This window comes from Propithecus coquereli, unplaced genomic scaffold (genome assembly GCF_000956105.1).
Source record: "Propithecus coquereli isolate 6110/MARCELLA unplaced genomic scaffold, Pcoq_1.0 Scaffold212, whole genome shotgun sequence".
NCBI classification, from domain to species: domain Eukaryota; kingdom Metazoa; phylum Chordata; class Mammalia; order Primates; family Indriidae; genus Propithecus; species Propithecus coquereli.
Window position 1 is genome coordinate 3,177,301 of NW_012146301.1, and position 25,856 is coordinate 3,203,156.

Here is a 25,856-nt window from a genome sequence, read left to right on the forward strand (position 1 = left end):
CTTGATTGTTAACCACTCAGCTGCCCCAGCTCTTCTGGCATCTCTAGGGAGCAGCAGTCTGTTGCAGGGTATTTGAAAACTCATGCTTTAATCATAAAGAATGGCCCTTGTGGGAAGAAAAGACCATTCCATGACCTTTTTCAAAGTGCCTAGCCTTGTTATTCTAGGCAGGGCCGTATGTGTATGTGTGTGTGTGTGTGTGTGTGCCCCTTCTGCTATTTAGAGACACATCATGACTCACAATACCACAGCAGTCACATGGGTGAGATGCTTCACTAGGCACTAGAAACACACAAGAGCTATTTCTGGGCATTAGGAGATTTCGTATAACCTGTCCAATAAAATTTTCTATGTTGAATTGCTTTAAACTATGATGTATCTTCTTTATGAAAGCTTCAATTTAGGACAGAATGTATTTTCCAGAGTGTAATGCCATAAGAGGTATTCACAATTTAAACTATCTTACAGAAAGAACACTACTTAAAATCTCCTTGTTTCCTCATATTTTGTGGCCATACATTTATAGATTAGTGAGAGAAAGGAGAAGTAAATGAAGACATGTACAAAACCTTTCAATTAGCTAAACTATAATTTACCAATTAAGAACTCCACACCCCTAAGTGACTTCATTATTGACTTTGAAAAAAAATTAAGACTGAAATTGCTAAAATCTTGGCTTTTCAACAATGAAGTGTTGATTTTGTGTATTTGGCAGGACATGGGTAATAGTAAAAATCAAAATAGTACTTCTACAATACTTTTCTCTAATGGTCCCTGGTGTCTAGAAAAAGGGTAGAATAATCACACCAGTATTATTCTTAGGCTAGTGTTCCTATAGACTTCAGTACTGAGTTCCTACAATGTGGGACACATAGTAGATTCAGTAATAGTTTTTGACATGACTTGATGTCACCCATATACTGAATTGGTTGAAGCGTTTTCCGCTCCCTTCTATGGAATGTAGCCTCGGGGGCTATACATTTCTCTGTCTTCTGCATTAAATGAAAGCAACATTGGTACTCTCCACATGGCTGATTGGACCATGAGCCAAGCTTCAGAAAGGCAGCTTCCCCTGAGGTATCTTGGAGAGGACTCCAGTAAGAAGGATGCACTAAACTAGGTGATGGTGCCGAGACCTTCTCACTCCTAAAGAATTAACACAAGGTGAGCAAAACAAATTAGAACATTCAAGTTCAAGCAATATAATCTTGTTGTTTCAAGTAATATAATCTCCTATTTGTACGCTCCAAGAAGCTGCACTGTTCTGCCTGGGGCACAAGAAGACCCAGAGTGATGGGTGGCCAAGGAGGCCTCACTGTCCATGTCTGGAGATAAGCCTCTGTTAGTGACCGTGACCAGGGTGTCCCTTCCTCACGATCCTCAGATTCTGACTTACGGTCAAGGATAAGTGAAATGCCAGAGTACAGCCACTAACATTTTATAATTTTCCCACTAGAGCTCCACCAACCACATAGTTACCGAATAATCTCATCAGATTTTGACAAAAGATGTCTTCTTAATCTTAGTTATCAGTATTGTTGTGAGTTTTTCTTTATCCTTGTCTTCATGGGTAATTTCAGGGAGGAGTTAAGGGAGGGCTACCAAAGGACTGCTGGACAGGTGACACTTAAAACTATGATGGTTTTAAGATCTTTGGAGATACTTTAATTGACATTCCACAGCTAATTAAATTCTTCCATCTAGAATCACTTGAAACTTACTTTTATATATTTATAATTATTTTTAGTATTAAATGGTGGGCAGGTAAACACAAAACTTTTGTTTTAAACTCAAGAGAGAAATTACAAATTCAAAAATTTAATTAATTGTCCTTTTTTATAGACTGTATATCTAATGCAATGCAAGACCTCACTTGTGATATTTGATGAATGCATAAAGAAAGAAAACTAATTTTTAACTACATAGTGTCTTTGGTGAGAGACTTATTTTGAGATATTTAAAGTATTTGGGAAGGATAGAGAAACAAACTTTAAGAATTGAACTGCTAGAAATATACAAAGTGACTTAGATTTTTTATCATGCCCAAACCTGTCATCAGCCTTAGAGTGCAGAAGGAGTCATACTGCTCCTCCAAACCCTTCTACCGCAGATTGTGTTGAACACTGAGAAAATACACAGCAGTACAGCAGCTTCAAACCCTGGCTTAAGGCTTTAAAGAGGGTTAAATATTTAACCCTGAAATCAAGACTTGCAAAAAACAAAAAACAAAAAACAAAAAACAACCTCATCCTTCATTTTTTCTAAAGGTGATGATACAACAAATCTTTGACAATGGAAATTTATCCCAAATGAACATTTTATAAATGCTTGACATAAGTTAGTATGTCCCCTAATTAATACAATTATAAATACTGAAGAGTCACAGGATTCATTCAAAGTGGAAGATTAAAATATCAAATGATTTAGGAATTTAGTTTGAGATAATTTACCATACAAAGAATTTGAAATGTTCTGAATATTTCTTTCTTCCAATAAGGCTTAAAAAATCAAAGAAGCAAAACCAAGTAATTGTCAGTAAGATACATAAGTAAATAAATAAAAATAGCACTAATTTAATCTTATTTTTTATTGTAGTATGTCTGATCTTCTGGTGTCTATTCTAAATATAATTATTATTTGCAATATACATATAAAATCAGGATATATTAGATATATATTAAATATATACATTTAGACAGATATATATGGAATATTTAGAACTGAAGATTTATACCATTGACCTCTCTCTTTAGTTGATTTGGCCATAACTAGCTTCAAGATTACATTGGCCTTTTTCAATGAACCTTTTGGGTACCCTCTTTTGTCTTTAGTTATTTTATTTTCCTGTTTTTAACTCTCATTCCAGGTAATTGTAGAATTATATTCCATTTTTCCCCAAACCTTTTTCTTCAAGCCAGTTGTTTCATATTTTGCTGTTAGAAACTGCAAATGAGTGTGTGTGTATGTGTGTGTGCCTGGGGGAGGGATCACTTGGCACCCGCATAAGAGGAGGAGAGTAAGAATTCACGTCTGCTGTGTGCGAGGGCTGCGTCGTTCTGTATGTGAACTTGTGTGCGTACGATCACATATAATCCAGTGTGTCTTTGCCAAGTGCCTACCACGTGAAAGAGGCAACAAACAGTGAAACAGAAAAGAAAGTAATGAAATATAACCAAGTACTCAGAAATCACTTTCTTGAGGAGGCTTTGTTTGACCTGATTTTGAGGGTAGGGATATTAGGACAGAATGGAGAAAACAATGAAAAAAAATTGAAAGACTGAATTAATGACAGGACTGAACACAGATTAGATTTGGAGAGGACAAAGAGGGGCATTATGGGTTGGTATGCAGTTTTCTGGAAATGCAGGAAAAGCCTGATTTCTCTGTGGGAATGGGTGGGGGAGAGAGGTGCATTTTGTTTTTGATCTGAGATGTGTCTGTGTGAATGCCTGGGAAACACGCCTGCTGGACACGTGGAAACACACTTCCAAGACCCTGGAAAGAAAGCAGGGCTGGACCTAAAGGCTGCGAGTCACTGGACCCAGGGCATGTGAGAGAGCTGATCCTCTGGAAATGGATGGGACACCCTGAGTAGCTAGCAGGGTTGTGAGAGTGTGCCTACGGCAACGGCAGTCATCACTACAGAATGAGGGGCCCACAACATCCCAGGCACCGTGCCAGGTATTTTATGCACAGTAGATCATTTCCAATTCTTACACAGTCCTGAGAGATGTTATTGTCCCCATTTCTCAGGCAAGGAAACTGAGGCTCAGAGAGATTAAGCAAATTGCACATTCTTCTTAGCCACGCTGTCTTATCTAGACCACTCTGTCCTCTCACACTGGTCCACGGGTATAGAAGAGGCTAGCTTCTTCAAGGAACCTTCATTCCCATGGGCTCCATCAATTCTTGAAATTATCTGCCAGTCTTGGAAAGGTTCATTAAGAAGACAGATGGTTTAAGAAGAGCCTAGGATGTCACTGCATCCCTTGAAATGCACACATCACACAGTCCAGCTCCCCCAATTTTAGTCTTCAATGGAAATATTTTCAAAAAGCATTAAAACATGACAGTAATAACTTTGCCACAATTTGACCCACTTATGGTAAGAACCTGTTACCTTCGTTCTTTACAGAAAGGGGCACACGTTGGGATGTTTCCAGAGAGACACCAAGCTCGAGCATGCCAGGTCTCATGCATACGTATTTTCATTTTCTTGTCAGAGACTCTCTTCACTGTAATAGATCATGGGGATGTGTTGGAGGGTGGCTCAAGAGTGTGCAGCCACATCTGTCAAATTGTCAAGAGATGAAAACTCCTTCCTGGGAGGCAGGGGAAAAAGGGCTTGTCACAGCAGCAGCTGAGGAACGAGGTTCCAATTTAATAGAGTTCTATTTATCATACATGGGAGTGACCCCTTCGAGCAGCTGTTGCTTACGCTAACATAGAGTTTACACAACTGGTTGGCTTGATGTGAAAAGACTCAATTTATAACTTTTCACTTTTCTGATATTCACACTTAAGCACACATTGGAGAGACTTTATAAATGGTTTCTTTAATACCATGTGAAAAATTTGCCTTATTGCCTAAAGATGGTAGAGATGAAAAACATACCGTATGTCAAGCACTCATATTTAGGATTTGCCTTTCTATCCAATATTTTAATGTCTTCTTATTTAGATAGAAGCAATATACCCTTTAGAAAGGCACAGAATTTCCAAAGATCACTTAGAAAAATCAATAAATGAGCAAATGAGATAAATAAGAAATCTATAGAAAAGATAAGAAGTTCACAAATATATGAAAAAATGCTCAACATCCATGGGCTTTAATCAGGGAGAGGAGACTTAACATTATGAGATAGCATTTCATGCCATTAGGTGTAAAAGCCTGACAACATCAAGTGTAGACAGGATGTGAAACAATGAACATGCTTACAAGTCGCTAGTAGGCAGCAAAGGTGTCCCTATCATCTGAGGAGCCATTTGGCAATATCTCATAGAGTCAAAGATATTCATATCCTTTAACCCAGAAATTACGCTCCTACCTCTTCATATGTTAGAATAATTCTCACATGTGTACAAAAAAGGCATGGATGAGAAAAGTCTTAGAATATCTGCAATAGCAAAACAATAAAAAACCACCTCAATGTCTATCAATACAAGAATGAATAAATGAATGAACCAATGGTAGTATATTTTTATAGTAGGATAATCTACGGTGATGAAAATAAAGTCGTCAAAAATATATGGTAGTTTGCCTGAGATGAAATCCCATCAGTAACTAGCTATGTGACCTTCATCAAGTTATTTATGCTCTCTGTACCTCAACCTTTTCATTTGTAAAACAGAGATCACACAAGTAGCTACATTTATGGCACTGCTGTGAGCATTAAATAATTTAATACCTATAAAACACTTAGTACCTGACACGTAGTGAGAGGTACATAAATGTTAGCTATTATTATTTCTAAGGATAGATACATAGGTATTCTTCATATCTGTGTTCTAAATTATTTCAGAATGTATATATTTTTAAAAGGCAAGGAAATTGACTTAATATTATATTGTGAAATAGCACCAATTTACAAATTGTTCATTTGTAAGTACATAGAAACTATGTGGTGTTTCCTTAAAGAAACTATCTTAAAAACAAACACCACCTGTACTCACTATTAAATTGGAACTCACCAAATGGCACCCATATGCACAGATGGAAGTAAAACTCAGTGGAAATCAAGCAGGTAGGAGGTGGGGAGAGGGGATGGGTAAAATCACAACTAACAGGGATAATGTACACCATCTGGGTGATGGACACACTTATAACTTTGTGTCAAGCAGTACAAAAGCAATCCATGTAACCAAATCATTTGGACCCCTGTAATATTCTGAAATAATAAAAAAAAGAAATTATCTTATACATGATGATTTGAACTTTAGGTCAGGCTGTAAATAGCATATTAATATAGCCCTTAATTTACATCTCAATTCCTGTAAGACTTAAAAGTGTAATAGGAAAATTATCCCTGAGTTACAACTATTGAGGTCAAGTCTCACTACTTAATATGATTAAAGAGTTATGTCCCCTCTCTACCTACTCCACGAAGCTGATGAGAGTGCCTGAGTAGTGTGGTTCCTGCAGAGATGGGGCAAGGTTTTCAGAGGGGAGTAAGAAGGGAGGTCTCAAATTACTTAGAGTTTGTGCTATAGGAAAATCCAATATTTGCCTCAGCATACCTGCTGCTTCTATGGCAATTTCCAATTGGCTTCTGGCCATTATCTCCCATTTTTTGTGGTCTATTATGAAACTATTTTGTCCCAGTTCACCTTCACCTCTGGGTGTTTTCTGGTGAGTCTCTTTACGGCCCTTGGCTGGGAGGTCACCAAACTCAGTCACAATCAACCAAAACAAACAAACAAAAACAACAAAAACAAAAAACCCCACCACCACCACCACCACAACAACAACAAAAACCAGAATAAAACACGTGTTCAAAATAAGAAAATAGAGGTTGACCAACAGATAGAAACAACGATGAGAAATGTGGCCCAAGCAGAGAGCAAGAGAAAGGCACAGAAACAACAGTTACCTGGGAAGCCAGATTACACTTGCAATAAATGCTCTCTTTGAGCATATGGTCTGTTCCCTGCAACCCGATAATTCCCGACTAAAACAAATACTCATTAATTCTCACAAACTCAGGAAAGAGGTATTATTATCCCCATTTTACATAAACATATCCAAGCTCATGCCACTAAGTAGCACAGCTAAAATATATCTGTTTCCAGAGCCTTTTCTCTAAGAGCCTACAATAGCGTGATTTATTCCCCCTCAAAAAAGATGATGTATTGGGGATTTATTCGTAAAATGAAGATAAGGATGTCTGCAGCTGGGGAGGCAGGAGTGGGAGGGAAGGTCATGTGAGGAGACATGCATTGTAGGCAGTTGTAGCACAAAAATGAAAAGAAACCAGGTACAGGGCTGCGCTTATCCACATTCCCACACTTTTCATTTCCACTACCACTCACCTTATTCCCACAATAATGACCAAAGATAGGAATGAGGAACTCTGGGTGACAAGTGTATTAGCAGTGAAGATAGAACCAGAAGACATTCCAGGGAGAACAGAGGGTGGGAGGCGGTGTTTCAGGGACTACAGGACATTTGCTTGTTTGTTCTTAATTTAGGAATGAATTTATCAGGAATTGCATATATTTACATGCTAAGTATTTTATTAAACTTACCCCTATTAAACACGGTATGAAGTTCATTAACAATTGGATAAACATGAGAAATGTCCTAGCAAAATTAATATAATTAACATTAAGTTGATGAAGTAAACATTTCAACAAGTAGCATTAGAGAGCTCACTACACGTAACCCAGCAGGCCAACAAAACCTTTCTGCTAGTCCTCCTGCTCTGAACTTGTGGCTTTGCAATTAAATTTATGAGTACATGTATTTTCATTTATAATAAAAACAGAATAGACCACTCTAAGGGTCTAAGGGCACCACATTGAATCCTTTCCTTGCATGCCTCTTATTGTAGTTATAGCTATGATTATAATTACAATTTGTGTCTCAGAACACAGAACAAATTTGTAGTTTCAAACTACAGACCAAAGGTACCTATATTTCCCTCCAAAAATGGCTCTACAGAGCCTATTGTTCCATAGAAGAGTAAGAAAATCTCTATGTGTTCTATTACATTTCAATATCTCTATAACCAATATATATAAAAAGGAAACAGAAATACTATAATAATTAAAACATTTGACATGAGGTAAAATAGGTGTGTGTACATTAGGAATGTAGGGAAACAACAAAAACTAGTTTGATCCAACTTGCTGCTCATTGGAATATAAATTTTTATACCCTTATAATACCCTGAAATAAAATAAAATAAAATCCTAATATATGCCTGCAATGTTTATATTTTGTGTGTATATATATTTAGAGAGAGAGAGAGAATAAACTACTATGCATAAAACATCCAATATTACAGAAGTTACATCAAGTAAAATACATGATGTAATAGGGTTCCGTCATGTATTTAATTTATTGATATCATGATGGTGAGGAAGCTTAAGCCACATCAATTTTATTTTATTAAATTACCTAATTACTGATAGTAACTAGCCAAAGACAGTGAAAACAGAATAAAAAAGTGAAAAATATAATACATAGTACCAATGAAGAAAGTTAGAGAATCCAAAGCAATTTAGCCTAAAACAAGGACAGAGATGATTTTTTTTTCGAGACAGAGTCTCACTGTGTTGCCTGGGCTAGAGTGCCATGGTGTCATCCTAGCTCACAGCAACCTCACACTCCTGGGCTCAAGCGATCCTCCTGCCTCAGCCTCCCGAGTAGCTGGGACTACAGGCATGCACCACCATGCCCGGCTAATTTTTTCTATATATTTTTAGTTGTCCAATTAATTTCTTTCTAATTTTAGTAGAGACGGGGTCTCGCTCTTGCTCAGGCTGGTTTCGAACTCCTGAGCTCAAACAATCCGCCCCCCTCGGCCTCCCAGAGAGCTAGGATTACAGGCGTGAGCCACCGCGCCCGGCCGAGATGATTTTTTAATGTACTTCATTTATAAGGGGATTTGAGCCAGTCTCCATTCAGACTGAGTTATGATCTTAAAATTTTGAAATTTTAGAAACATAAAACATGTGGAAATACTATTTTGAAATAATTGAAATTTATACACTACCTTTGTGATCTAAACCTACATTATTATAACTTATTTCACGGGTCACCCAAACAAACGCCTCCTGGGACCCAGCAGGTAATGTGAATGGGGAAGCAGGCCCAGCGTTATGCAGGAAGCATCCAGGGAGAGCATTCACTTCTACAAAGAAACAAGTTCACTCCCTTTGTTTTCCATAAACACAGTGTGCTTTTAAAATGTCTTCTATTCATTCGTTTATTCATTCATGCAATTGTGTACGTCTTTATACATTTCTCTATATTTATGAATTTATTACTTATTTATTTATTTTCCCACCATAGAGTCATGGATAAAGAGAAATATTTTTCTAAACTGAGGAAAACAAATGTATGAATCCATGGGTAAATAAAACACTCACTTCCAGGACTGTGAAAGCAATATGAAGAGTTGGGAAACTGAGGCACAATGGAGACACTGTGCCCCAGATAATATGGGAGGCACCATCCAGCTCTGGCAAACTATAACCACATGGAAATGAGAGCCCTGTGTTGCCAAATCATTTTGTTTTACAAGAGGGGTAGTATATACGGATTTTCACGTAAAATACTTCGTTTTCTCTATTTTTCGCTTAAATTCAAAAACGAACTTCCACTCTAAGAACAAAATCAACAACTCCTAATAGTCGAAAAGGAACTCTGAGCCACCAGTTTGCCATCTCTCAGATATTATTGATACCTTATTTTTTCTAATTTATTTCAACAATTGCAAAATTACCGACTCAATTTAATTACTGTTGTTCAAATGTTTCATTCCAATAAACTCTACTTTTTTGTTACAATAGAATTGGTTTGGGTGCCTTTCAATGATGCTATTCCTAACACTATCTTTCTAAACAGATTTATTTCACATGCTGAAGAAGATAAAAGGAATTCGTTTTCTTTTAAGAGAGAGATATACCTTTATTAAAAATTGCAGGCTGCAGGACTCACTGATACTAGAAATTTGGGGCAATTTGGGATGGCATTTCACCCAAGGCATGGTGCCTATATTAGTTCCCAACGTGCCAATCTTTCTCCTCCTCATTCTGACATACTCACCACTTTAGTATCTTTGGGGATAGATCACTTCTCTTTATTTAACTAGTTTTCAAACAGATAGTAAGAATTTTCCAGCGTGGAGGTCTGTGTGTAGAAGGAAACACACATTTCCTCTGAGACATTACATTCATGCACATACAGCTCCAACAGTCACACTGGGAACTGACGGCCGTTGGTTGGTTCTGATCTCAAGCTGTGAGAGCTCTGCCCTTCCTATTTTTTTTTATTTCAAAATATTACAGGGGTACAAATGTTTTTGATTACATGTATTTTGTTATGCTTGAGTCTGGGTTATAAGTGTGCCCATCACCCAGATAGTGTTCACTGTACCCATTAGATAAATTTTTGCCCATCCCCTCCCCACCCCCCCCTTTCCTGCTTGATTTCCACTGAGTTTTACTTCCCTCTGTGCACATGTGTGCTCATCAGTTAGTTCCAGTTTAACAGCGAGCACATGTGGTATTTGTTTTTCCATTCTTTAGATACTTCACTTAGGATAATGGTCTCCAGTTCCATCCAAATTGCTGCAAAAGGCCTTAATTCATCCTTCCTCAAGGCCAAGTAGTATTCGATGGTATACATATACCACATCTTGTTAATCCACTCATGAACTGATGGGCACTGGGGTTGATTCCACATCTTAGCAATTGTGACTTGTGCTGCTATAAATATTTGAGTGCAGGTATCTTTTTAATAAAATTACTTCTTTTCCTTTGGGTAAATACCGAGTAGTGGGATTGCTGGATCAAATGGTAGGTCTACTTTTAGTTCTTTGAGGAATTTCCATACTATTTTCCATAGAGGTTGTACTAATTTGCAGTCCCACCAGTATCATATAAGCGTTCCTTTCTCTCTGCATCCATGTCAGTATCTATCGTTTTTGGACTTTTTAATAAAAGCCAATGTAACTGAGGTAAGGTGTATCTCATTATGATTTTAATTTGCATTTCCCTGATAATTAGTGATGTTGAACATTTTTTCATATGTTTATTGGCCATTTGTCTATCTTCTTTTGAGAAGCTTTTGTTCATGTCTTTTCCCACTTTTTAATGCAGTTGTTTGTTTTTTCCTTGCTGATTTGTTTGAGTTCGTTGTAGATTCTAGTTATTAGCCTTTTATCAGATATATACCTTGCAAATATTTTCTCTCATTCTATAGGTTGTCTACTTGCTCTGTTGATTATTTCCTTATCTATGCAGTAGCTTTTTAATTTAATCAAGTCCCATTGATTTATATTTGTTGTTGTTGAGATTGCCATTGGGGTCTTCCTCATAAATTCTCTGCCTATGTGGATATCTAGAAGAGTTTTTACAATATTTTCTTTTAGAATTTTTGTGGTTTCATGCCCTATATTTAAGTATTTTATCCATCTTGAATTAATTATTGTGAATGGTGAGAGATATGGATCCTGTTTTAATCTCCTACATGTGTCTATCCAATTCCCCCAGCACCATTTATCAAATAGGGATTCTTTTCCCTAGTGTATGGTCTGCTTTGTCAAAGATTAGTTGGCTGTATGTGGATGATTTTATATCTGGGTTCTATGTTCTGTTCCATTGGTCTATGTGTCTATTTTTATGCCAATACTATGCTGTTTTGGTTACTATTGCCTTGAAGTATAGTTGGAAGTTTGATAATGTGATACCTCCAGATTTGCTCTTTTTGTTTAAGGTGGCTTTGGCTATTTGAGCTCTTTTCTGGTTCCAAATGAAGCATAGAATCATTTTTTCTAGATCTGTGAAATATGATGTTGGTATTTTGATGGGGATTACATTGCATCTACAAATCACTTGGGGTAGTTTGGACATTTTAACAATGTTGATTCCCCTGATACACGGGCATGATATGCTTTTCCATTTGTTTGTGTCATCTGCAATTCCTTTCCGTAGTGTTTCATAGTTCTGTTTGTAAAGATCTTCCACCTCCTTAGTTAAGTATATTCCTAGGTATTTTATTTTCTTTGTAGTTACTGTCAATGGTATAGAGTCTTTGATTTGACGCTCAGCTTGACTGTTATCGGTGTATAGGAATGTTACTGATTTATGTACACTGATTTTGTAAACTGAGACTTCTGTAACCTAAGCCTTAAATGCCTACATTAAAAAAAAAAAGATAGATCAACAATTAACAACCTAATGACATATCTCAAGGAACTAGAAAAAGAAGAGCAAACCACAACCAAAGCCAGAAGAAGAGAAGAAATAACTAAGGTCAGAGCAGAATTAAATGAGATAGAAAACAAAAAAATAATACAAAGGATCAATGAAACAAAAAGTTGGTTCTTTGAAAAGATAAACGAAATCACTAGACCTCTTGCTAGACTAACCAGGAATAGAAGAGAAAGGACCCAAATAAGCTCAATCAGAAATGAAAAATGACACCACAGAAATACAAAATATCATCTGTGAATACTATGAAAATCTGTATGCACATAAACTTGAAATTGTAAAGGAAATGGACAAATTTCTGGAAACACACAACCTCTCAAGACTCAACCAGGAAGAAACAGAACTCCTGAACAGACAAATAACGAGCAATGAGATTGAAGCAGTAATAAAAAATCGTCCAAAAACAAAAAAAAAGATCCAGAAGAGATGAATTCACAGCTGAATTTTACCAGACCTACAAAGAAGAATTGGTACCCACACTGCAGAAATCATTCCACAACATCAAGAAGGAGGGAATCCTCCCCTATTCATTCTATGAAGCCAATATCACCTTGATACCATAGCCAGGAAAGGACACAACAAAAAAAGAAAATTACAGACCAACATCCCTTGTGAACATAGATGCAAAAATACTCAATAAAATACTAGCAAAACAAATTCAACAGCACATCAAAAAAATAAACCACCATGACCAAGTGGGCTTCATCCCAGGGATGCAAGGATGATTCAAAATATGTAAATCAATAAATGCGATTCACCACGTGAACAGAAGAAAAAACAAAGACCATGTGATCATCTCAAAAGATGCAGAAAAAGCATTCAACAAAATTGGGCACCCTTTCATGATAAAAATCCTCAACAAACCATGCATAGAAGGAACATATGTTGAAATTATAAACGCCATAAATGAAAAACCCACAGCTAACATCATACTCAACAGGGAAAAGTTGAAAGCATTTCCACTAAGAACTGGAACAAGACAAGGGTGCCCACTGTCATCACTTCTATTCAACATAGTGCTGGAAGTCCTAGCCAGAGCAATCAGGCAAAAGAAAGAAATAAACGGTATCCAAATCAGGAAAGAGGAGGTCAAACTATCACTTTTTGCTGACAATATGTTCTCATAGCTAGAAAACCCCAAAGACTCCACAAAGGGACTCCTGGAATTTATAAATAAATTCAGAAAAGTCTCAGGATAAAAGGAATTCTGAATGAAGCAAGATGTAACAGAAGTTAGAGTTATGTCCTGTCGAGGCTCTGTCACCGGGGTTTAGAAGAGATGTACTGGCAATACTATCTAGAGTGATCCAAAGCCATGCAACCTTTGTGAGATACTTTTTAGAAACAAACTCCAAAGGGACAGCTTGTTTTAGACATGCACATAAAAATAAATGCTTTTTATAGAAATGGGTGTTATTGCCACAATCTATTTGATTTCTAGTTTCTGGAGACAAGACCAAGAGCACAAATAGAGCACCTTCTAAATGAGACACCAAGTAAGTACTTTTGTAAGCCAAGAGGGTGCTTTGTCATTCGTTTACGGGATTGTTCTCTCATTTAATACACATGAATTAAGCAACTGCATGGTTCCAGCAGTGACCATGACCAGTAAAATCTCTACAGTCAGGGAGTTTCCCTTGGTTAGAGAAATAGATATTAAGTAAATAATTGTATCCTTAATTTACCTTAATACATTATAATAGACACAAAAGAGAAGAATTGGATGATACGAAAACATGAAACAGAGGTATCTGGCTTATTTTTTGAGGATAAGGAGGACTTCCTTATGCAAGTGACATTTGAGCTGAGTTCTGCAGGAGGAGGTGCAGGAAGAGGAAAACTGTGAAAAGGCGGTACTTCTTGGAGGCAGAAATGTTTTTTCATCTCGGAGAACATGTGTAAATGCAGGAGCAAATGTAGGGGTCTGAGAAGAATCAACTCTTAACATTCACCTCCAGGACACCTCTTGGAAGGGGAATGAGGGAGGCTATCTTGAAAGAGGAGTTAAAGTTAATTCTTCCTCTTTATTTTATTTCTATAATTAATTTTTTATGAGAACATATTCACATTTTGCTGGTTTTAACAATAAAAAAGTGGTATGTACTACTGTTTGTCCTTGGGGGTAAGATATCATTATAGTCCATGACAGTGAATGGATGGTTCAGGTGGAAATTTTCCTGTTACCTAGATTTAGATGGAATTTATCATTAGTAAAAGCCATCAAGTATTTCTTGAGCATTTTCTCTTAAATATATTTTTTATCTAATTCTTTTCTTTTAATTAATATATTTTTTTTTTGCTTGGACATGGAAATATATTCCCTCTCTATTCACAGTTCCTTCCCACTACAAATAGACAGCCTCTTGGCCATACCAGTTTTCATCCATACTCTCTCATGAATATTGGGTCCTTCGGCAATGCTGGAATTTGAGCCAAACTTGTGAAGTTGAGTCGAATGGAACTTCCTTCATACTGAACTGACCTCCTTCTTCGCTAGTCTCTAACCGTATGAGTGACCATTTGCAAAACTTATCAAGCACACTGCTGTATTCATAACACATGTCTAATATACAGGTCTCTCAGATGCTACATGTGCACATTTCAAGCCCAACATCTATGCCCCTCTCCATGCTAACCTTTATTTTACTATTTCCTTGCTCAGTTTTGTCATCACACTCCTCTTGCCATTTATCCCTTGCTATTCTCAAATCTTTGTGATAAGGAGGCTGACTTGCTTCCTAATTCCAGATTGCAACCTTGAGGCATCTATTAACAAGCACTTAAAAGATTTTAAAGCACTGTATTCCGGGTCCTATACAACTCTCAAAGTATCCCTGATGGTTTATTGCTTTCACGAGCTTCTGATGCCTTGCATATGTTTTTCAGCTGGATAAAGCATGGAACTAGGAATCAGATGATCCAGCACTAGTCCTGGCTTCTCCACTCCATGTGGTTGGAGTATAACTTCAGGAGACTCTTTTGCATCCTCTGAATACCACTTTCTCTTCTTTAATACATGCTAATCCTTCTACATCACAAGGGTGTAGTGAAATTCATCCTTAGTCACTCCCTTCCTCATTCTCTTGGTTTTGGCTTAGAAATCACTCACCATCTCATGAAAACCTTCTGAGTTCTCATACACAGAGAGAGGACTCCAAATTACACAGTTCCATCATGTCTTACATTTCTTTCAAAGTCCCCCTCACTCTTGTGATTGCTAGAGTGTTCAATGCTCTTTTTTCTTCCACGCTCAAATACACAGTAAGCTCCATGAGGGTGGGGACTGTGCTTGTTTTTCCAACACTATCTTAGTGTCAGTTGGCACTCAGTACATATCACTTGATGGATTAACAAATAACATAAGTGAAAGCGCTCTTTATAAAAGATGCTAGTGCTATAATTGTTGTTATTGTTATTACTACTAATAGTAATAATAGTAGTAGGGGTAGTTGTAGTAATTGTATAATAGCAGCATTGTCACCATCAAATATAAGACAGAAGGAGAACCACACAATAATATTTAACATTCTCAATATTCATTGTAAACTCTTTCTCTTTTTCCCTCTACCCTTTTAACTGATAGAAACAAATAACTAACAATCAACAAGATGAAAAAGGCAACCTATGCAGTGGGAGAAAATATTTGAAAAATCATATTTCTAAACAGGGGATAATATCCAAAATAAACAAGGAACTCATACAACTCAATAGCAAAAAATCAAATAGTCTGATTAAAAAATGAGCAAAGGATCTGAATAGACATTTCTCTGAAGAAGGCATATGAATGGTCAACAGGTATGTGAAAAGGTGTTCACCATCACTAATCATCATGGAAATGCAAATTAAAACCACAATGAGTAATCACCTCACATCCGTTAGAATGGCTACTATCAAAAAGACAAAAGATAAGTGTTGGCAAAGATGTGAAGAAAAGGCAACCCTTGTACACTGTTGGTGGGCATGCAAATTAGTACAGCCACTATGGTAAACAGTACGGTGGTTTCTCAAATAATTAAAAATAGAACTACCTTATGATCTAGCAATCTTACTTCTGGGTATATATTCAAAGGAAATGATATCAGTATCTCAAAGAGATGTCTGCACTCTCATGTTCATTGCAGCATTATTCACAATAGCCAAGACAAGCCGATAAACTAGGCATCTATTCATGGGTAAATGGATAAAGAAAATGTGGCATATACATACAATGAAATATTATTCAGCAAGAAAAAAGGAAATTCTGCCATTTGCAACAGTATAGATGAACCTGCAGTATATTATGCTAAGTGAAATAAGCCAGATACAGAAAGACAAGTACTGTATGAACTTGCTTATGTGTAGAATTTAAAGAAGTAGAACTCATAGAAGCAGAGAGCACAATGGTGGTTGCCAGGGGTTGCAGGGGAGAAGGTAGAAATGAGGAGATGTTAGCCAAAGAATACAAACTTTGAGTTATAACAGAAACCCCCAACCTTTTTGGAACCAGGGACCAGTTTCATGAAAGACAATTTTTCCACGGACCAGGGGCAGGGAATGGTTTCAGGATGGTTCAAGGGCATTACATTTATTGTGCAGTCAGACCTCTCTGCTAATGATAATCTGTATTTGCAGCTGTTCCCCAGCACCAGCATCACCGCCTCAGCTCCACCTCAGATCATCAGGCACTAGATTCTTATAAGGAGCGTGCAACCTAGTTCCCTCACATGCATAGTTTATAGCAGGGTTTGCACTCCTATGAGAATCTAATGCCGTCACTAATCTGACAGGAGGCAGAGCTTACACAGTGATGTGAGCAATGGGGAGTGGCTGTAAATACAGATGAGGCTTCACTTGCTCACCTGCTGCTCACCTCCTGCTGTGTGGCCTGGTTCCTAACAAGCCACGGACTGGTAACAGTCCATGGCCCAGGGGTTGAAGACCACAGAGTTATAAGATATTAATAGCTAAGTTCTGGGGATCTAATGAACAACATGGTAACTATAGTTAATAATATTGTATTGTATACTTGAAATTTGCTGAGAGTAGAATTTAACTGTTCTCACTACACATATACACATAACCATGTGAGGTGATGGATGTGTTAATTAGTTTGGTTGTGGTAATCATTTACAATGTGTATGTTTATCAAATCATTACATTGTACACCTTAAACATATGGAATTTTTATTTGTTAATCATATCTCAATAAAATTGGAAACAAAAAAAATCAAATAACTATATGATAAAATGGCCATATAAATCCAGCCTACAGTAGTGGCTCAGAGTACAGTTTTGTTTCTCATGTACTAATCCTTGGGATGCATAACAAACCCCAACCTGGAGGAAGACCCAAAGCAGAGAAAAGAGATTAAGTTCTCACCTTGAAGCAGATATAAACACTTCCCCAAGTTATGGGAGTGGAATATGAAGAACTATAAAATCCACCCATTTGAGAAGGGAAATTGAAAACAAAAAGAGAGTAAAGAAAATAAAGTTCTCCAGCAGGAAGAATCAGTTCTCTGTTCCCATGAGTGGGCTGCTTGATTTTTTCACCCTTGAAAAGGAGGCGAAACACTATGGAACCTTAGGGACGCTGCCTTGTTAAGGCGACGCTGTTTTGAATGAGTTCCTGATATCTGGGGGCAGGGAGGAAGAACAAAGCAAGAGAAGACACCAGCGTGGGCCACTGAAGAAGAGGTGGGGGAGCTTATTGGGACTCTTGAGAAGCTTGGAGCAGATGATGAGTCCAGAAAGTTCACGGGCAGGGACCTACAGGCCCATCTTCTACTCACTGTGAGAACCTCTCCGGGACTCTCAGGCTTCACCTGTAAGCCAATCACCTTGTGTTTGCTGTCTGTCACTTTGCTAAGGAAGCACCTTTATATCATGTTGCTCTGAGAGCTTGCAAATGCAAAAAAAAAACAGGCTATGCAGTATAACATTTTCTTCCCAAGAACTCAGTGAGGTATTGAATTAAGTGAATCGTGACCATGCCTGTCCACCCCTAAATAAGTCAAGCCTTTGTAAAAGAATATTTTTATAAGATTTAATATGATCACAAAATTCTTTATCGATTGGATACTGCTGAAATGCTCTTACATGTGTGCATTCATTCATCAGAAATTTATCACCTCCCTACTGTGTAGCTAAAACATGCTAGGTTCCGGGAATACAGGATGAAGTCAATTACCATTCCTGACTTCAGAAGCGTAAATTTGGGCAAATCTAGACTTTAAAGAGCTGTGTATTTCCTTGTATAAAATAAAATTCAAAGACCTTTGCTGAGTGATTTTTGAAAATGGCATTGTACTGCACCTGGAGGCAGGCTGGGGCGCGTCCCTGGGGCTTGTTGACATCCACAGCTACCAGCTGCCAACCGCCAGCAGCATCTTCGTGAAACATCTTAAGACAAAGAGGGAGATGAGTCAGAGGCATTTAACATGGAACATTGAGAACTCTCACTTTATGTCTCCAGCTTTCTATACTTTTATGTTATCAAGAATTTGTCTTGTTATGGATTTATATTTGGAACATAAATCATTTCAATTATGCTCATTTTAACACTAAAAATGTAAGTGAATAATAACAGTAACAAGAACAATGATAATAACTTGAGTTTATTGAGTACTTGCTACTTGTCAGGTACTTCCTACCTCACCTATGCTTTGCATATAATTGCTCAACTATTCTTCTCTGCAAGAGAAATACTTCAGTATTTTATCCCCATTACATTGATTATTATCTCTTAGATGTGGGAAAAAATGAAAATTAATATTCTAAAGAATTGTGTCTGATGTGTTTTTACTATAGGTGGCAAATTTTTATTTTTATTTAGTGGATATTTCTTATTGAGCTAATAATATTCTCAGGATCAACAATACAACAAGTGTGCATGTGGCACAGAGAAAGAGACCGGTGTTATTTTAGTGCTAGGAGACATACACGGTGCTTAACAGACTTGGTGTGATTATTTTAACTAGGCCAAAATTAATCTGCTCAACAGAAACTTTATGTATATATTTATGAAGGGAATTTAGTTTCTTTCAGCTTGTAAGTGATGAAATTCAAGATACCATAGGCCTACTAAAATCTGAAATTCATTGCATTGGATGCACAGGTTATTATCTCATTGCATATTTTATTTATTCAAAAATTACTAATATGTCAATATTTACACCCAGCTGGAAGACATTTCCCACTTATATGTATTTTCCCACTAATATTAATATATTTTATTTCCAGTTCCTAAGGAGTATGTGTGTTGGGGGGCAAGGGGTAATGAAGTAGGGTAAAATTAAGGATTGTTATTTTTCGAAGTAAGGATACTAACCACAAGCACTCACTGTTTCATTCCTGCCTGAGATCACTGCTCTGCACACATAAACATTTCCTTTCCCTTCCTTATTTATGTCCTCATGTTAGTTAGTCTGACTTTGTGTTCAAAAGCGTAATTGTGGATGGAAATATGAGTGAGATGACTCAAAGATCCCATTACCTAGGATTTATAATCATAATTTCAAATCCCCAGTAGATTATTTGCAAACAGTGGTAACCTTGCCCTCTATAAAATAAGTGAGGTGGTTGGAGACGAGTGCTGAAACTCACAGGCCATGCATGTATTTTTTAAATGACAAAACTGAGGTGCACATTTACACAAAGGTTCTTTGCAAAGATGCCAACTGCAAGTTATTTATCTCGGCTGTCCGTTTACAGGATTCTGAGTCTCTTCAGAATGTATTTGAAAAGCTATTCTTGGTGGTAGAATCAAGCACATCCTTCCTGAATAGGCTCATTCTGGGAATACAGACTTCGGAGGAAATGCAAACCTGTTAAAGTGCTTTTTTAAAGGCCCTGTCAAAATTCTGGGAATTTCCTTTTAAGGACAAAAGACAAAACCAATTCCGCTAGTCACTAGTTAAAAACCCTCTGTTGATAACACCCCTATACCCTCTTATCACGGCACAAAGGATCCCTGGGGCATATATTTACTTTGATTGGTAGCAGACTAATTTTCTCTGTTAAATTTTTTTTTTTTCAGTAGGCCAAAATCAAATGAATCAATTTAATTGTCAGCAGAATTGTTCTCTGAAAGTCACTCCTTTGTATGAAATAAAGCAAAGGAAATGCAAAATGTTCATTGTCTCTTTAGTTCTCTAAGTTTTAAAACAACATTTAGACTGGTTAATACAACAGTAAATCTTTGAGATAGAAGTTGGGCTAGCTATCAGAAGCTAGGAACCCTCAGAGACTCAGATCCTTGGGGCAAGGGCTGCCAGTCATCCCTCTATGTCTTTTTTCCCTGTCTTCCAAAGTAAGAGAATTTTTATGGAGCCACTGGGCCACCAAGAAAAAAGACTAATTCTTATCTTTTTGTGAAGCTCACCTTGACCATATAACTACATACTGGCCTATAGGATGTAAGCAGAAACCCTCTCTTTCTTCTTCTATTTCTCCTTCCTGCTCTCTGGAATATGGATGTGAAGGTTTGAGCTATAGCAGACATCTTAGTCCACAAGGCAACTTTGATCGTGGAGACTGGGCAAGGTGGAGCAGAAAGACGGAAGGAGTCTGGATCTGTGGAAACACAGATGACCATACAACCCCGAATGACCTTGTCCAATTCTATAAGAGGGAGAATGGGGTTCTACCTTATTTAAGCCATTTATTTTGGGCTTTTTGTCCCTTGCAGCTGAACCTAACTTAACTAACACAGGTGGTTTCAGTTAGAATGTCCAATTTTTTTTTTATTTGAATGATGTAACTATTCCCTTCTCATTACATAATTAAACATGTTTACTGTTAAACATTTAGAAAATGTGATGAGCTGTAAAAACATCTCAAACCCATCCCCCAGAAATAACCACTACTAACATTTTAGAGTTAACTTTCCAGGTATTTTATATACACATACACACACACACATACACATATAAACATAAGATCATTTCTGGGGTACTAATATGTTGTTAGCATATTTTCAATTATTATTTTAATGGTTTGTATTTATTCCAATTTCATAATTTATAATCAACAACTTATTGTTAGAGATTAAGATTATTTCCATTTTTTTAATTTACCAAAAGTGCCCCATAAATGTCCTCAAATATATATTCTCAACTATTGTCCAGAATTTTTCTTAAGATAAATTCCTAGCAGTGGGATCTCTTAGTCTAATACAATACAAATTTTTAAGCCTTTTGATACATATTGCCAAACTGTTTTACAGAAAAGATGGTCTAATTTACACTCTCAGTAATAATATATGAGAATCTCCCTTTCGGCCAACAATAAACACTGTTTTTTTTTAAGAAAAGAGAAGTTAACATGGGGCTAGAACAAATACAGCCATATCAATGGCAGGACTTACAATGGATAAATTAAAAGGAGGCAGGAACTCATAGTAAATAGAAATACTGAAGGCTCTAGCAGCTGAGCAACCTGGTTTTGAGTTCAAGTTCTACCACTTGTAGGTTATGTAATATTGGGAAAGATGATTAACTTTCTAGTCTTTGTCATTTTTTTCATCTGCAAAGCAGAGACAATAATAGTACCTACTTCTTGCTATTATGGTGAAGACTAAATAAGACAGGTTATAAAGCCATTACACAGTGCTTAGTGCAGCTGTCAATATATGGTAGTGATTGTAATAAGATGTTCTGAATTGTGGAACACTATATCAATAACATGAATAGACTTCAATGAGTACTCTGCTCTTTTTATTTTACAATCATTTGGAAACCCACAGAAATTTCAGCCTTGAGAATTATCTCAGGTTTGTTCATTTGTAACTACTAGGATTTTATAATGGGTCACCTGATTTACAAAGTAGTCAAAAGCGTTTTGGAGATTGTTCTACTATAGGCAAATATCATCAGCAGCATCATCAACACTAATGGGTTATCTAATGGGAGGTAGTAAGAGAAAGAATTTTGGTAAAGGAGAATCACTAGCAGCTGAATTAAAATTTCAAACTCAGACACACAGACACACACAGAGTAATGCAGAGAAAATCTAAAATTTATTTTGAAATCTTTATGTTCTTTGAGTTCTTTCAAAACAAATCGTCTTTAAAAAAATAGATAATAGTCATTATGATACAAGATAGTGAGAGTGGACACCTGGCTTGATTTAATTATTAAATAATATATTCAATAATTCAGCCTCACAAAATTTAATTCTCATTTATGGCTTCCTATGATGAATGTATTATTCTATTACTATGGTTTCTTATTAGAAGGAGCTCACGATCGCACCACGTTAGAATAGCCCTTCCCTGAACTGCATTATTAAACTGCTTTCTCACATATTTTAATGATGCATTTTCATGTGGAAATCAATGACCTTGGAACACGGTAAATAAATCTTTACTAGAGTACTGTCTTTGAGCATTAAATTGTATATAGACAATTAAATTGTATATAGACAAAGTAGCCTCATGTAGCCTTAAAGTGTAGCAGTTCTTTGAATTCTACTCCAGGCAAAGTTGGGGTATGCTCGCTCATCTCTGTCACGGCCAGTCTGGGCCAGAGGACCAGAGGACTGGTAACACTACCTGAAGCGAAGCTTCGAAGTAATGGGAGTAAAGGTCAGGATTAGATTCTGTGTGCAGGACTTTGTCTGCCAGCACATCTGAACATCCCAATATCTGGTCCTGCAGCAACACCACTAAAAAATTGTGGCATGGGTAGTCCCATTGTGGGGCTCTTATATCATGGATGTATGCATCTCTTGCCCTTCAACCCAGTACAGAACTGAGCATGTGGCAACTGTTACCCACATCTAATAACTATGCAGGTCTGAAAGTCACATGCCCTACCGGAGTTCAGGCAGGTGCATGATTACTAATCTGAATTTTCTACATCATTTTCTTTCTGTTTTCTTGTTACATGTTTTATTATGGTCTCCACAAGACCTTTGGCATTAATCTTTCTGTAATTTGTTTCTGTGCTGTGACTTGGAGGCATTTGGTGGTGACCATTCAACTAAAAATGGTGCTTTGTTATTTTAAAGAAACAGTTCTCATCACTGATTTTCTTTTGCCTCTAAATCAGACCCAATTCCTACTGAACTGCCTAAAATGTCAGAAAGCCCCTTCTTTGTCCAGTTAATGAGTGTGTGAGTGTGTGTGTATAATATATAATATATATATATATATAATGTATATATATTGACACACATGGCTGCCATAGGAAGTCCACAGACTTACAAGTCCAACATGCCTGGAATCCTTTAACCCTAAGGTGAGAATAACTTATATCAAATAACTGCAGATTTTCCACATATTAGAGAAAGGCAAGAATGGACTTCATGTCTGAAAAGCTGTGTGCTTTACAATACAATAACTATCTTATGGTATTTCCTTAAAGCCTGTTTTATTAAAATTAAAAACTTGTCATTTAGTGTTTTAAACCACTTAAGAAGAAATCCTTGTGCACAGAGTTTGGTCAGATTTTAAAACGTAACAGAATCACGGCAAATAATATCTCTCCCTTCTTTACACATAAAACATCTGGCCCCACTTGCAAGTGGCTAGTAAGGGGTGGGCGGGGCCTGGAGGCCTGTTGCTAGGCTACCTAAGTGGTGTTTCACCAAAAGGCTGGCAGCAGGAGCTTTGGTTGCTTAGCAACCAGGTCCTCAGCCATAGCATTTTTCTTAATGAAGGTTTTTCACAATTCTCTGTGTGATTACCTCTGCTGAATATCTAGATGCATTACCTCTGAATTACCAACTTATTCCTCCTAATGAAGTACAATTTTGCATCAGAATAATTTTGTATAACTTTGTTCAAAATCTCTTCACGTTTCCCTTTCTATTATAACTTCTGGCTGATTTGATGGCACTTGGAAGCACTACTTTTCCAGCTGTGATTTTATATTTAAGAGTTACTCAATAAACATAATATGGTTTTAAAGACATTTTAGGTCATCTCCCAGGAACACTGCTTGGGATTTAAGTGCTCAGTTCATAGTTCCATATTCAATTTCGTTCTCAATGCCTGTAAGAGAAAACATGCCCTTCAAGAGGTTGTCACCTAAGAATGGACTTGGAACTTTACTGTTCCTCATAGTTTTATAAAAGAGAGGAGAGAAGAAATAAAAATTTGATATGGTTGATTCCTTCAAGGCTTTCCTACATGGCATCTCTGATATAACTTAAACAGCATTTTCAAAAACTCTTTCGTGGAAGTTTGAATAGTTGTCAAAATTGAATAACATCAACACTATTTCATCTATAATAAATTAACTAGACAATTCACTTGTACAACATCATAAAGATGCTGCAACACCATGAGGCTCTTCCCAAATATCAATGTGTTTAATAGCAATTAAACATGTAATTAATAAAAGTTCAATTTGAAGGTTTTCAAAGTAAAATTTGTACCGTGGCTCTTTACTGTATAACATTGTCCAAATAGACCTGTATCAGTATTTATAAAAATTTCTTTTAGAATTTAATATTAAATAATTAATTTAATATTAGTGTTATTTAATATTAAATAATATTTACAAGGCATTAAATCATTTTATTCTTGATTATGGAATTTTTATTTTCTCTCTCTTTTATAAAGATTTATACTAGAAGATATATAAACCTGCATTCCTCTTTTTAACTACCACAAAAACAAACACACACACACAAAAAAAAGCCGCACACAAAAAAAATCAAATACATTGGATCTGAATTGCCCCCTTATGTAATAACTGCTCTGCTACTTTTACTAAAATTGTAAGCCATCTCCCATTTCTCAGTAGCCTTACTGTTGTATGGGAGCAATATTGTTTTATGGGAACTTATTATGGGAATCCTTCTGAATATACAGTGATTCCTCAAAAATCGCAGGCATGCTTTTGGGGTTGAAGGGTCTACTTCATAGGTTATTATACTGTGATTGGTTTGTTCTGAATGAAATATATTTTCCGATTCAAAAATTCTCACCCGGTACATAAGGGACATTATATAGGCTTGCAATTAATGAATAAATACTCATAAAAGTAGGAAATTCCACAGTTGTTATATTTTATCTGCAAGCCCTTTGAGGACTTGTGATATCAGAATCAAATCAAAGGTACATAATAAATGTGGTTGACAATCTTGGTTTTGTATTAAAACCACCCATGGAGCTGTTAAAAATATGGGTGCCCTCACCCCACTACCTAGAAAGTCTGATTTGTTTGTTCTGGGTTTAGGCTTCTGCACCTGCATGTTTAAACAGCTCTCTAACTGAGTCAGATTGTGGACACCCGTCATTATCAGAGCTTCCTTAAGTACCACGGATGGTGAGGTGGCATATGTCCATGTTCAAATGGGTTGTGGCATCGTCTTGCTGATACTGTACCTGCGTGGTGGCTGTTGAAGTAGTGCTGCTTCTCGAGCCCCACATTTGTTGAAACTGTACTCTGATTTCTGCAAACGTTTCAATGATGACAGCAATAAACACATTCTGAAAGAAAATTATAAACCACATTTACCAAATATTGGGAAGAAGGAAGCAGAGTGTACCCCAAACAAACAAAAGATCTGTAAAACTATCACAAAATACAGACTCTATTAGTACAGTTTTTTGGTAGTACCTTCACAAGCCAGGCAAGGAAGAAAATGAGAGTGATGAAATAGAAGTAGGAACGCCAACGGGGGAAGCTGTCAATCGCTCTATACATGAGGAACACCCAGCCTTCCTGCGAGGCAGCCTCGTAGACTGTGAATATGCTGGTGCCTGTCAAGAGAGAGGAGAGCAGATTGAGTTATGGTTGACTTTTGAAATAAGAAAACATTTCCCAGAAAAACAGTCAATATTTATCCATGCTTATTTTCTCAATGACAAAAGCTCTTCAAAAAGGGATTAAAATCACATGCGACGTTTCACTGTTCTTATAAGATTTTATTTCTATAAATTTCTTTTGTAACACTGACTTTACACCATAGCTTTTTATTTTTTA

At 36.8% G+C, this 25,856-nt stretch overlaps 1 protein-coding gene across 1 annotated transcript in view; it reads right to left on the reverse strand.

Annotated features, from left to right (window-relative positions):
- The window catches only part of NALCN (sodium leak channel, non selective), a 332,353-nt gene that overhangs the window by 189,420 nt on the left and 117,077 nt on the right, over positions 1-25,856 (reverse strand). The window contains exons 8-10 of the mRNA XM_012644439.1: positions 25,491-25,633; positions 25,256-25,360; positions 18,235-18,321 (exon numbers count right to left, since the gene is read on the reverse strand). Coding sequence (XP_012499893.1) covers positions 18,235-18,321; positions 25,256-25,360; positions 25,491-25,633 — 335 coding nt within the window. The remainder of the gene's footprint in view (positions 1-18,234; positions 18,322-25,255; positions 25,361-25,490; positions 25,634-25,856) is intronic.